Genomic DNA, 11656 nt, shown 5'->3' with positions numbered 1-11656 from the left:
CCTCACCACCCTCACAGGGAGGAATTCTTTCCTAATATCAAGTCTAACCCTTCCCTCTGGCAGTTTGAAGCCATTGCCCCATGTCCTGTCACCCATGCTCTCCAGCTCTCTTGTGGGCTCCCTGCAGGTTCTGGAAGGCCACAAATTAGGTCAGCCCAGAGCCTCCCCTTCTCCAGGCTGAACAACCCCAACTCTCTCAGCCTTCCCTCATAGGAAAGGTGCTCCAGCCCTCTAATCATGTTTGTGGCCTCCCCTGGACTCGCTCCAACAGGTCCGTGTCCCTCCTGTGCTGGGGTCCCAGAGCTGCACACAGCACTGCAGGCGGGGTCTCAGCAGAGCAGAGGGGCAGAATCCCCTCCCTTTCCCTGCTGCCCACGCTGCCTTTGGTCCAGCCCAGGACACGGTTGGCTTTTTGGGCTGTGAGTGCACATGGCTGGGCTGTGTCCAGCCTCTCACCCAGCAGCACCCCCAGGTCCTTCCCAGCAGGGCTGCTCTCGATCTGTCACCCCCCAGCCTGCATTGATATGGGGGGTTGACCTGACCCAGATGCAGCACCTGGCACTTGGTCTTGTTAAGCCTCATGAGATTCCCGTGTGCCCACTTCTCAGGCTTGTCCAGGTCCCTCTGGATGGCATCCCATCCTTCAGGAGTGTCAACAGCACCACACAGCTTGGTGTCACCTGCAGACTTGCTGAGGGTGCACTCGATAATGGAGATACTAAATAACACTGGTCCCAGTATGGACCCCTGAGGGACACCACTTGTCACTGATGTCCATCAGGACTCTGAGCCGTTGACCACTGCCCTCTGGATGTGACCATCCAACCAATCTGAAACATTTATAATTAACCTTCTTTTTGAGTTATAATTTCACGACTACATTTTCTTTGCTCTATCTTGTAGTTGTATTTTGTGTTTATGAATCCTATGTTAAGACAGAAGTGGTGATTTATAAGTGGGTCACTGCAGCCCTCAAAACCTGGGCCAGGAAATTTTATTAATAGGTCAGTAATTCTACAATTTTTGAATCTCTGATAAAGACAAAAAAAGGAATAATGTGAAATACAAATGATGCCTGTATATGAAAATGTCACATGTTAAAATATGTAAGCTTTTTATAGAGCCTCAGTCTTGCTGATTTCAAACAAATTTTTCTTCTATGTATCGCTTTTAAGAGAGCTATCAGTTTAGCTATCAGACTCTAGGTTGATGCATTTTTGTACTTAGCTGTACTGTGTGATATTTTTCATTATTTTAGGAAGCCAACATGGGAAAAAAAAATACTGTTATAAAATATGTAATGGGGTTTGAAAGCTGGGAAGGAGAATATACTGCTGTACAGCTAATAAATAATAATGGATTAACACGTGTGCTCCCTGGCTGCTTTCTTTGTGTGCATCAACGGCGTGACCTGGCAGCCAGCTCCAGATGGAAAAGCCGCTCTTCCCAGAAGGATGCTGCAGGGACTGGCTCCTCTCTGGCTGCAGGTGTTCCCTCTGCTCCGTGCTGAACACAAGGTACCTGTCCATGCCCTTAAATTGGGGGGTGATTCCCTGTGTGTAGTGGAGAGAGGATGTAAAGTGTGAACATCAGTGTTTACAACTGAGCTCGGAGTAACTCGGGAGTAGATGTTGCTTCTCTTTGTTTTGGCTGTGAGTTTAAATCCTGATGGTTTAGTTAAGAGGAATGTCATTTCCGTTTCATTCTGGAAAACTGGACTGGCACTTGGGTGGAGTGTCTGTGGTGTATTTTTTTAGTTGTCTGTGACAGCAGCTTAGGGAGCCAGCTGTAGGCAGTCAGGAAGCTGCACACTGCAGGTTTAGGATAATACCTGGTACTGTTGGTACAGGAGTCGCTGCAAATGACATTACTTAGAAAACTGTAACCAGCACGAGAGTTGCTAGATTAGTTTTCACGAGATGCTCGGTGACCAGTTATCTCTGGTCCTGAAAGGTAGTCCTTCAGTTTGCTGAGAAAAGCTGCTTGGAGGTGGAACTCTGGAGTTCTGGGCAGGTTGGACGCTTCTTGTGCTCTAGCAGAGACCTCCCTTGGTCTGTGTGAGTGCTCCATGTGCAGCAGGTCGTGCTGTCGTACCCAGGTCTGGGTGACCCCAAGGCAGGGGGGGCTGCAGCTCTCCTGGAGTTGAGAGGAGATGGCTGTGTGTGAACAGCGTGATGGTGGGCTGGGAGGAAGAGAGCCAAGAGGTGTATTTGTCCAGAGACTACAGGTGGTTGGTCCCAAGTAGTCTTTGATCTGCTGGTGGTGTGTTGAATTCCCTGGCACAACCCATGGCCGCAGCAGGCCTGGGGAGGTGAGACCAGCAGCTTCTGTGCTTATCTGAGGAAATAACATCTGAGGAATGATCCCTAAGTAACTTTTTGATTGTGGACTGCTTTTTGAACTTTCCCCAGAGACCTCAGCAAGGGTTTATTGAGGATGGGAGCTGTCACCTTGTGGTCATTCTCCTTTCTTCCCCAGCCTGGCATGTTACCTTGTGATCTGCTCAGTTGACCTGGTTTCTCTGTGCTTGCTCAGTCAATAGCCCTGTTACACAGACTGGGTTTTATTTGATTTGAGCTGTGGCTCCTGCCTTGGGCAGGGATCTCTGCTTGTGTGCCTCTTGCAAGGCTTCTGGAGCTGTTCTGGAGAGATGTAGAGCAACATCCCAGCCTGCTCCTTAGGAAACATCCAGGGCAGCACCCAAAGCCCGAATGTGGACAGAACACTTCTGGCTCAACCCCAGAGCTCTTATCAGTGCTGGAAAAGCTGTGTCCTGGGCTGTGAGTGAAAAGCCAGAGCTGGTATGGATCCAAGGAACATCACTGCCTCTGCCAGTTGCTTGGCCTGGCTGCCATCCCTGGCGCCTGGGCTGCTGTCCTGGGAGCACGCTGGAGAACAGCGTCAGGATGGAGAGGGCTGAGACCAGCTCTGTGTGACTGCTGCAGCCTGCCAAAGGCTTGGTTGGCTTCCAGAGGTTGAGAGCTCTGCCAGGTTAGAGGGACTAAATCCTCTTACATTACAAAGCAGAGTCCACAGCCGGACACAGGGGATGGGTTTCTCTGTGGGTTGCTCTGGACATCCTGATGTGCCTGGGCTTTCACAGAGGCAGGGAACACTTGTGCACATGGATGTCTTCCTCTGCCCCACTCCTGAGGTAGATATTCTGATGCTCAGAATGTCCCAGCTTGTGGGATCCAGTATTTTGAGGAATTAGCTTGGAATGCAGCTTGCCAGGAGCTCCTTTGTGTTTCTAAGCTTTGATAGGGGCCATTCTGGTGGGTGCAATGGGACAGCTCTCTGTGTGTCCTTAATATCCTTGCACGACAAAACTGGGATGTGGTGCCCTTTCTGAGAAGTTCAGATACCAGTAGCTTGGCCTCCTTCCATCCTGGAAAAAACATGGAACCAGGCAGGACTGTTCCTGGTGGCTGCTGTCTCCACTGGGTGGTGAACACCCTTTGCCCTTCCTGGTGTTCATCCATCTGCTGATGTAGCTCGGGAGGCTTGAGGAGGTGCCTCGGCCGGCAGAGGTTGGTCCTTGCCCTGAGCCACGTTCTCCCCAGCCACGTCCTTGAGAAGAGCTGCCTTGTGTTGTGGTTGGGCTCTGTGAAGACGCCGTCCCTGCAGGGAGATGACTTCCTGCCTTCTCACAGAAGGTGGTTTCAGAAGTGCTGTGGCCCCAGGTGCACGTGGCAGGAGGGCAACGTCACCCAGCCCTTCCAGGGACCACCTTCTCCTGAGTTATTCCACCCCTGGGAAAACTCAGTGAGTCCCTGGTTGGCAGATTGCAGCCTGGAGCTTGGACATTTGTCAAAAGGGGCAATTTAGGGGGAGAAGGCAGCTGGCACCCTCAATCCCTGTGGATGCTGGTCACAGGGCTGCTGACTGAGAGCAGCTCAGCCTGCTCCCTCAGAACCTTGTCCTGAGTCTCTGGTGGGGCCAAGCTGCACCAACAGCAGGAAATACTGAGTCTGGGGAAGTCCTGCAGCACAGCATGGGACAGCTTTCTGCTCTGTCCTGGAGTGCTTTTGGCTTTTTGCCTGGTCCAGAGCCTTCCTGGGAGAGTGGAGTGGTTGATGCACTGAGTCCTGTTGCTCCAAGGCAGTCACCTGGCTTCTGCTTCTTGTCCTTGCTCTGGGACAGCAATTCAGTCACTTTGGCAGGGTGCCTGGGGTGTTTCTGCTCTGGAAAAGCCCTGCCTTCAGCCTTCAGCCATGGGCACCGGCACCCATCTCCATTAACTCTCCTTGCAGATTCCCAATGCAAGGTGATGGGGCTGGGCTGAGCACCCAGTGCTGTGAAGGGTAGAGCTGCCCTCTCCCCACTCACCAGCGATCTTCAGGCAGAAATATATCCCCATGAAGCACCTCGGGGGGCTGCAGGATGGGGACAGGCCATGGATCCTCAACCCTGGAAGGCTGGAACTATGGGAGAGATGCTACTGCTTCGGGCTGGGAGGCTCTGGCCGGGTGTCCTGCTCAGCCAGGGGATGCCATGCAGGGGGAGAAGGGCGCTGGGTAGTGACGCCCCCTCCTCCCGGCGGGGCCGGTGGGCCGTGGGCACCGTCGCTTTCATTTCGCTTCTCTTGCTCAGGCGGTAAATCTCGCCTGACGGGGCAGGAAGAGGCACCGGGAGGGGGAGGAGGCACCGAGGCTGCGGCGCTGCCGGTTGGTAACCTCAGCGCTTCCTCCCAGCGGGGCGCCTTTCCCGCGGCGCCCAAGGATGCTGCCCTGACACCGGCATCCCCCGGCAGGTGACCCCGCGGTCCCAACCATGGCTGCGTCCCCCGGAGGGATCCCTGCTGAGCTGCAAGGTAAGCATCGCCCGCCGCCGCGCTGCCGGGGCATCGCTGCCACATGGAAGGCGCCCGTACGGGGCCTGCTCAGCCCCAATTTGCCGTGCTGGGGTTGGCAGAGCCACTTTCAGGGTCCTCAGCAGCAGCAGCTGAGGTTCAGGGGAGTCCAAGAGGTGTCTGGGGGCTGCTCTTGTCCCCAGAACTCATATGCCTGAGGATTCAGTTTGGACCAAAAGCATCCCCAGATAACCTGTCTCCTCAAGGATGGGGTTCTGCACAGCTCAGGCTGCCTAGTTTGTGGGTACAGCTTGGTGCTCCTCACTCCCATGGGCTTGGGTTCTCCCAGCCAGTCGGGGGTCCCTGGCAGCTCCCCAGGGAGGCACAGCCTGCAGCCCAGCACAGGGGGTGTGTGAAGTGCCACTGCTCCCAGACTTCTCTCATCTGATTGAAAAGCAAAAGACAACAGAGATCTTGGGGTCCTTCAGCCTCATCAGCCCCACCGAGGATTGAAGTGGGGTGGGAAGGAGCTGGGTCACAGCGTCCCTGCAGCCTCAGGTCCCAGCTCTACCAGGGTGGGGCTGTGGGGGCTCAAGCCACTGCACCACAGGGCTTGGTGGTGTTGTGGAAGCTTGGTTTGCTTCACATGGCAATGGACAACTGTGGTTCTGGTCCTGTTTCTCCCCATGGGAGGCAGGAATCAGGACAGGTGGGGAGGTGACACTCAAGGCAGGAGCAACACCCACACTGGTCCAGTGACCGTGGGAGAGACTGGTCTGTGGACATGGGGAGGTTGGTACATGTGACCACCCTGGCTGCTCCATGGGGAGGAAGGAATTGGGTGCCCATTTGACCCCCAGTGGTAAATCTGGGAAGGAAATGAGAGAAATCAGGGCCCTCTTGTCACTCAGTGCCAGCTCCCGGTGAGCGAGGCAGCACGGGCAGGGTGAACCAACGACCCCAAAGCCCCATGCTCAGCCAAGGCTGTGGCAGGTGATGGGGAAGTGGGTGCATCATTCGAGTAGCAAATGAGACCCACAGCTAGTGAAGTGTGTGGTTTAGATGAGAGCAACCAGGGTGTGACTTTCTGGCGTGGATGGAGAGGAGTATATTTGGGTGGGTATGCAGGGACAGCATCCCCAGGGGCAGCAGAGTGTGTGGAAGAGAACCAAGGTGACTTCAGCCACCTCATTTCACGTGGATGTTGGTCTTTTCAGAGGGCATCACCACCCTCCTGGGCACGAAGAAGGTGCTCCTGGTGCTGAGTGTCCAGCTGCAGGTGAAGTCCAAGTATGACGACTTCATCTTGGTATGTGCGGAGTCTGGACTGGTTCCTGCTTTCCTGGTTTCCACAGGCAGCTGTTTCATGGCTGCAGTGAGGGACAGGGGTGGCTCCCAGGTCACCACTGTCCCTTGTCACACCAGTGTCCCCCTGCCTAGGTGCTGACGCCCTGGCGAGCGTATGTGCTGCCGGTGATGCTGCCGGTGAGGGTGAGTGTGGGGACCCTGTGCCTGGTACAGCCCTGGGGGGCCTTGGGGCACTGGGGTGGGTCACCTCTGGGTCACCTGGGCTGCTGGAGCTGGGAAGCCCTCAGGAGCAGGATGAGGAGAGGGTGAAGGGGAGGGGTCTGGTTCAGGGGCTGGGGGCATGGCCAGGCACTATTTGAGGCGTGGGGAAGGGTGGGAGCTGGGGGGCACCCTTGGGTCCCCCCTCTCCATCAGCCCTGGGGCTGATCCTGCTCTTCTCACCCACAGGTTCACAGCAGCTTCAGCTTCCTGGAGGTGAGGGAGATGACAGTCCAAGAGCCCAGTGTGGTGAGTGGCCCCAACACCCAGGGCAAAACCAGCCCAGGCACTCCCCCAAACTTGTGCCCTCCTTCCCCCATGGGAAACTCTGATCTCTAGCCCACCACAGGGTCTGGGGGCCTTCTGCTTCCTCGTTGCATGTTGAGGGTAACCAGTGATGATCCCTGAGAACTCCACAGGTTATCTCTTTTCCACCTGAAAATAAATCCTCTTACGGCCTCACCGGGGGACTCGCCCTTGGGGCTGGAGGTGCAGGGAGGCACCCAGGGGTGCTGGGTAGGTGCCTGCACCTCTTCTCCAGCAGCTGCAGACAGCACCTGGCCATGCTCAGCAGGGACAAGGTGACAAATGGCTGCTGGCTTACCAAGGTGAAGACAAATTTAGCAGGACGGTGTTTTAAACCCAGTTAATCCTCTTAGAGAGAGGCAGGCACATAGGGCAGATGCGGCAGTGGGAACCATGGAAGAGAGGAATGGGATGCCTTGGCTTGGATGTTTTGGCTGAGACAGGGCTGTGGTCCTTGTTAACCTCCTGTCTGGTCCTTGTTAACCTCCTGTCTGGCTTCTGATGGTTAAAGCATCACCAGTGACAGTGGGCTCAGCCTCTAAACAGGGTTTCTGCAGCTCGGGAGGCTGTGAGGCTGAGCCCCAGGAGAGAACTAAAGAACCTGGTCAGAGACTGAGGGGTGCTGGGGGTTGAAACCTCAGGGTCGAGGGGGGTGAGACATCTGACTGTGTTATGGAGAGCCCAGGGGTTGTTAATGTGCAGGCAGACCCACGCTCTCCTGCCTCCACAGCCCCGGGCACCGGCGGAAGCGCCGTCCTCGCCCGATGCCGGTGGATAATTGTCATCTTGCTCCCACGCCTCAATCAGCATGTAATTAAATCAGGGAGAGTGTTGCCATGGGATTTTTTCTTTTTCCTGGTAGGAACCAAAAGCTAAAAAAGCCTCAAAACCCGATTAGATAAATTCAGGGAGGAAACCTCCATCCTTCAGCTGCGGCTGCTGCAGGCAGAGGCAAGGCTGTTCTCACCCCACTGCCTTGGGCTGCCTCTGCATCAGCTTAGCGTGAATTCTGGCGAGGTTTATGCCTTATTCTTGCACGTTACAGTCTGTTGAATGCATTTTATCCTGAATTCCTGGTGCTCACAGCCTTCCCTCTGCTCATGGTGCTCTGGCTGGGTTGGCACCGAGGAGCTGATGGCTGTCACCGTCGTGTCTGGGGGCTTGGGGACGCTCTGTGCTGCCAGCTTGCTCAGGCATCTCTCATCCTTTGGACCCCTCAGGTTGTCATAGAAACAGATGCAGCATCTTACGCCTTCCGGTTCATGTCCTTGGATGATTTGGAGCAAGTTGTTATCCATGTCACCATGTCACTTAAGAAGGTCTTTCCAGACTCATCCCTTGGGTAAGGGTCTTCTGCTCCTCAGGGGTGGCTCAGAAAAGTCCCAGATCGTAGAATTCTGGTATGGTCGGGGTTGGAAGATCATCTCGTTCCAACCCTGCTGCCATGGGCAGAGACACCTTCAACTAGAAGGGACACCTTCAACTAGAAGGTTGGGCAGAGACACCTTCAACTAGAAGGTCCCAAACGTAGGATGGGTGCACAATAGTGTGTTTTAGCAGGAGCAACATGGGAAAAGGCCAGACCCTGCTTCCTGGCCGAATATTTCTGGCCACTCTATGCACAAGGTTACAGCTAAGCATAAAGTGGTGGAGACCCTCTTCTCCTGGCCCACCACCACACATCCCTCTGATCCTTCCCCAGGACACTGCTCAAGAACTCCCCCCCCAGCCTGTATGAGAGGATCCAGCAGATCCTGGACTCGCTGGAGGAAATGCTGCAGAGCAGCCCTGGGCCCTGTGGTAAGTCCTGCTGTAACCTCCTCCAGGCAGGACCAGGAGGGTTGGAGCAGCCTGGGGACCATTCCAGCCCTGCATCCATCAACACGAGCTCTGCTGACAGCCCCCACCTCTGCTGGCAGGGCACCATGGTGCCTTCAGACAGATGGAGCCCTGCTAGTGGGGTCTGCTCTCCACCAGCCCACCCCGTCCCCTGGGGCAGGAGCAGGTTTGACGGGATGTAGTTCCCCCAGAAGCAGCAGGACAGCTGTGAGGAAGGGATGTTCAGTATCCACCTGTGAGGACCTGCAGCTGTGGATGCTTCCTCTTGCTTCACATGGCATCGCTGCAGAGCTTTTCCTGTAGCCTGGTTTGCAGCAGGATACCTCTGTTATCACCACAGCAATGTGCCTTGCCTGGTATCCTCATGGATCAAGCAAAGCAAGCCACAGCCCCCCAAGCTGGGCGATCGCTTTTGGGCTGACAGGAGATCTCTGGCCCCTTTGAGGAGGGAGGGGGGAGCCCTCACCATCCTTCTGAGTCCCTGCCATCCCTCTCTTGTTTCCTGCCCTCCCCAAAGGTCTCCACCGTGTTCCCATGGGAAGGCCTGCCCCCAAGACTGCCTTCTCTTTGCAGGGGGGTTTTCGGAGACCTACGCTGCTCTGTGTGACTACAACGGCTTCGCCTTCCGCGAGGAGATCCAGTGGGTGAGCTGGTCCATCCCGGGGCTGGAGGCAGTGGCAGTGTCACCTGGTGGTCAGGGAAGTAGGATGTTTGTGGGTGCCCCCACTCCAGACAGCAGCTGGGGCTGAGACATCCCAGAGCTGGGAACCACAGCTTTACCTGGCTTGGGTGTGGGGCTGGGACATCCCAGGGACCAGAGACATCCCAGGGGTATCCGAGATGGGAACTGCAGCTTTGCCTGGCTTGAGTGCCCCTTTCTCCTTGGTGGGCTGGAATCAAAGTGCAGGTGGGGGTCAGATGCCTTGGACCAGTTTGTTTCCCAGACTGTGATCTAAAGAGAATCCCTGAAAATCTGGGACCCTGCTGAATATCTGTACTAGAGGAGCTCCCTGCTGGGAACCAGCTCCAACCCCTCTCCCTCTGGGACACTGATCCCCTCCCACCTCTTCTGACACCCTCACTCCCACCAGCCCAGGGTGCATTCCTTCTTCTGGACAAATTGCTCCAAGTCGCACCAATCTGTCCCGCCAAGCTGGGACATGTTCCCTGCCACCCAGAGCACCAGGGGAGGTTTTAGGCTTGGTGTTTAGGCAAGGGGCTCCCCAGAAGAGGGTTCCCAAGGGCTCAGCTCCCTCCAGCAGCGCTGGACACCTGAGCCATCCCCAGGATCAGGTGCTGAGCCTCATCCATGTGTCTGTCTTTCCGGGAAGGACGTGGACAACATTTACCACAGCCAGGACTGCCGGGAGTTCAACCTGCTGGACTTCAGCCACCTGGAGAGCCGGTGAGTCCCCCAGCCGTGATGCCTGTGGTGTCCTGTGCCACACCAGCCCTCATCCTCATCCTCCCTGTCACTGTCAGGGGTGCCCCAACACGCTCCTCTGCTCGTGTTAGACGCATTTATCACTTTACATGCTCCAGGGACGCCACATCTGCAGCCTGATGCTCCCCCACACCAACACCACAAGCCCTGTCCCACGGGGCAACAACCCAGAGCCCAGGCAGCCTCTCTGTTCATTTTTAACTCTTAAATCAGCCTGTGTGAGCTGCTCACAGGGGTGGAAACCCAACGTCACAGTGGCTTCTGGCAGCTCGTGGCTGTCAGGTGTTTCCCTATGCAAAGCAACTGGTGCCACTTGCCTCCCCGAAACTTGGCACTGCTCCCTACCAGCCACCCCAAACTTCTGTTATAACCTTATTATCACCTTATTGTCACCTTATTATCACCTTATTGTCACCTTATAATAACCTGATAGCGGGGCTGTGAGCTCAGGCTGTGCCTGGAGTTGTCCCTGTAGGGCTCAGCCGTGTCTCCATCCCAAGAAAGATGAAACAAGGGCTCTGCTCTGGGGTGAGGCTGCAGCAAATCAGAGTTCTGGGCTGAGTGTTTTGGGGAACAGAGGATCTGTGTTCAGCTGGCCAAAAAGGAGACATTTTTAGAGATTTCTCTGGATGGGGAAGTAAAAAAGAAACTTGTTTCCACTTGAGCAAAACCTGTGGTGTCTTCACATGAGAGCCCAGAATTAAAAAGAATTTGAAACCCAGGGGTTTAGATAGAAGCATGCAAATAGTTTGAGTAATTTTATTTTGCCCAGGGGAATGATCTGGGAAAGATAAGCTGTGTTTGTGGGTTGCTTTAAACTCATGGACCAATCCTGCTCTGTTGAACACCGTGTTGGGGCACCTTGAGTTTGGGTGTCTTGGGGCATCCCAGGGTTGGGTGTCCTGGGGAACCTCATGGTTGGGTGCTTTGGGGCACCCATTTGGGACCACCCTTGTCTCATCCCGGCCCTGACTCCCTCATCCCTGTCACCCTGCAGAGATGTGGCGCTGAGTGTCGCTGCCTTGTCCTTCAACCTGTGGTTCACCAAGCTCTCCTGCAAGGACTTCAAGCTGGTGAGTGCTGGTGCTGCGGTGCTGGGAGCAGCAGAGGTGGCCAGGTTTCCAGAGAGGCTTTCTTCTCCCCTGCCAGAACCAGGAGATTTCAGAGCAGCTGCTCTACATGCTCAGCAAATCGGTGACGCTGGAGGAGCTGGTGCTGGAAAACAGCGGGTTGAAAGCGTAAGTGAAGGGGTTGCAGGGCAGTGATGAGCAGGGTCTTGGCAGCCTGGTGGTGCTTCCCTCAGGGCATGGAGCAGGGGGGTCCGTGGAGCCATGTGCCAGGGTGGTGTTGGTGGCTCCCTGCCCTCCACAGTGTGAAGCTCACTGGGAGCAGAGGCCCCCACAGCCTGGAGGGCCAGTGAACCCCACCCGCCCTCGGAGATGTTCTTGGCTTCTCAGATGGAACCAGCCCTGCCACACAGGCAGGACCTGGTGGCTTGTCCCCATAAGGCTATGGGGTTGGTGGCTGTGTCTCTTGGAAGTGTCCAAACCTCACTCAGATGGGTGACCCTTCTGCCCACAGTGACTTTGTGCAGAGGATGGCCCAGGCACTCAGCAGCCATCCTGACTCTGTCCTGCACACCATCAACCTCTCTGGCAACCAGCTGGAAGACAGAGGTACCCAAATTCTGGGCTGGGATGAGTTTTCAC

General features: G+C 55.5%; 1 protein-coding gene across 1 annotated transcript in view; it reads left to right on the top strand.

The window, feature by feature from the left end:
* The first annotated feature begins 4708 nt into the window (after positions 1-4708).
* CARMIL2 (capping protein regulator and myosin 1 linker 2) overlaps positions 4709-11656 on the top strand; it is a 23165-nt gene continuing 16217 nt past the window's right edge. Inside the window, exons 1-11 of the mRNA XM_017824192.1 lie at positions 4709-4813; positions 6010-6101; positions 6233-6283; positions 6548-6607; positions 7885-8006; positions 8367-8464; positions 9077-9147; positions 9835-9908; positions 10945-11020; positions 11097-11185; positions 11529-11623. Coding sequence (XP_017679681.1) covers positions 4774-4813; positions 6010-6101; positions 6233-6283; positions 6548-6607; positions 7885-8006; positions 8367-8464; positions 9077-9147; positions 9835-9908; positions 10945-11020; positions 11097-11185; positions 11529-11623 — 868 coding nt within the window. The 5' untranslated portion in view covers positions 4709-4773. The remainder of the gene's footprint in view (positions 4814-6009; positions 6102-6232; positions 6284-6547; positions 6608-7884; positions 8007-8366; positions 8465-9076; positions 9148-9834; positions 9909-10944; positions 11021-11096; positions 11186-11528; positions 11624-11656) is intronic.

This window comes from Lepidothrix coronata, unplaced genomic scaffold (assembly GCF_001604755.1).
Source record: "Lepidothrix coronata isolate B3197 unplaced genomic scaffold, Lepidothrix_coronata-1.0 Scaffold110, whole genome shotgun sequence".
Classification (NCBI taxonomy): domain Eukaryota; kingdom Metazoa; phylum Chordata; class Aves; order Passeriformes; family Pipridae; genus Lepidothrix; species Lepidothrix coronata.
Note: the sequence above shows the minus strand (reverse complement) of the source record. Positions and strands in the feature narration are given on the sequence as shown.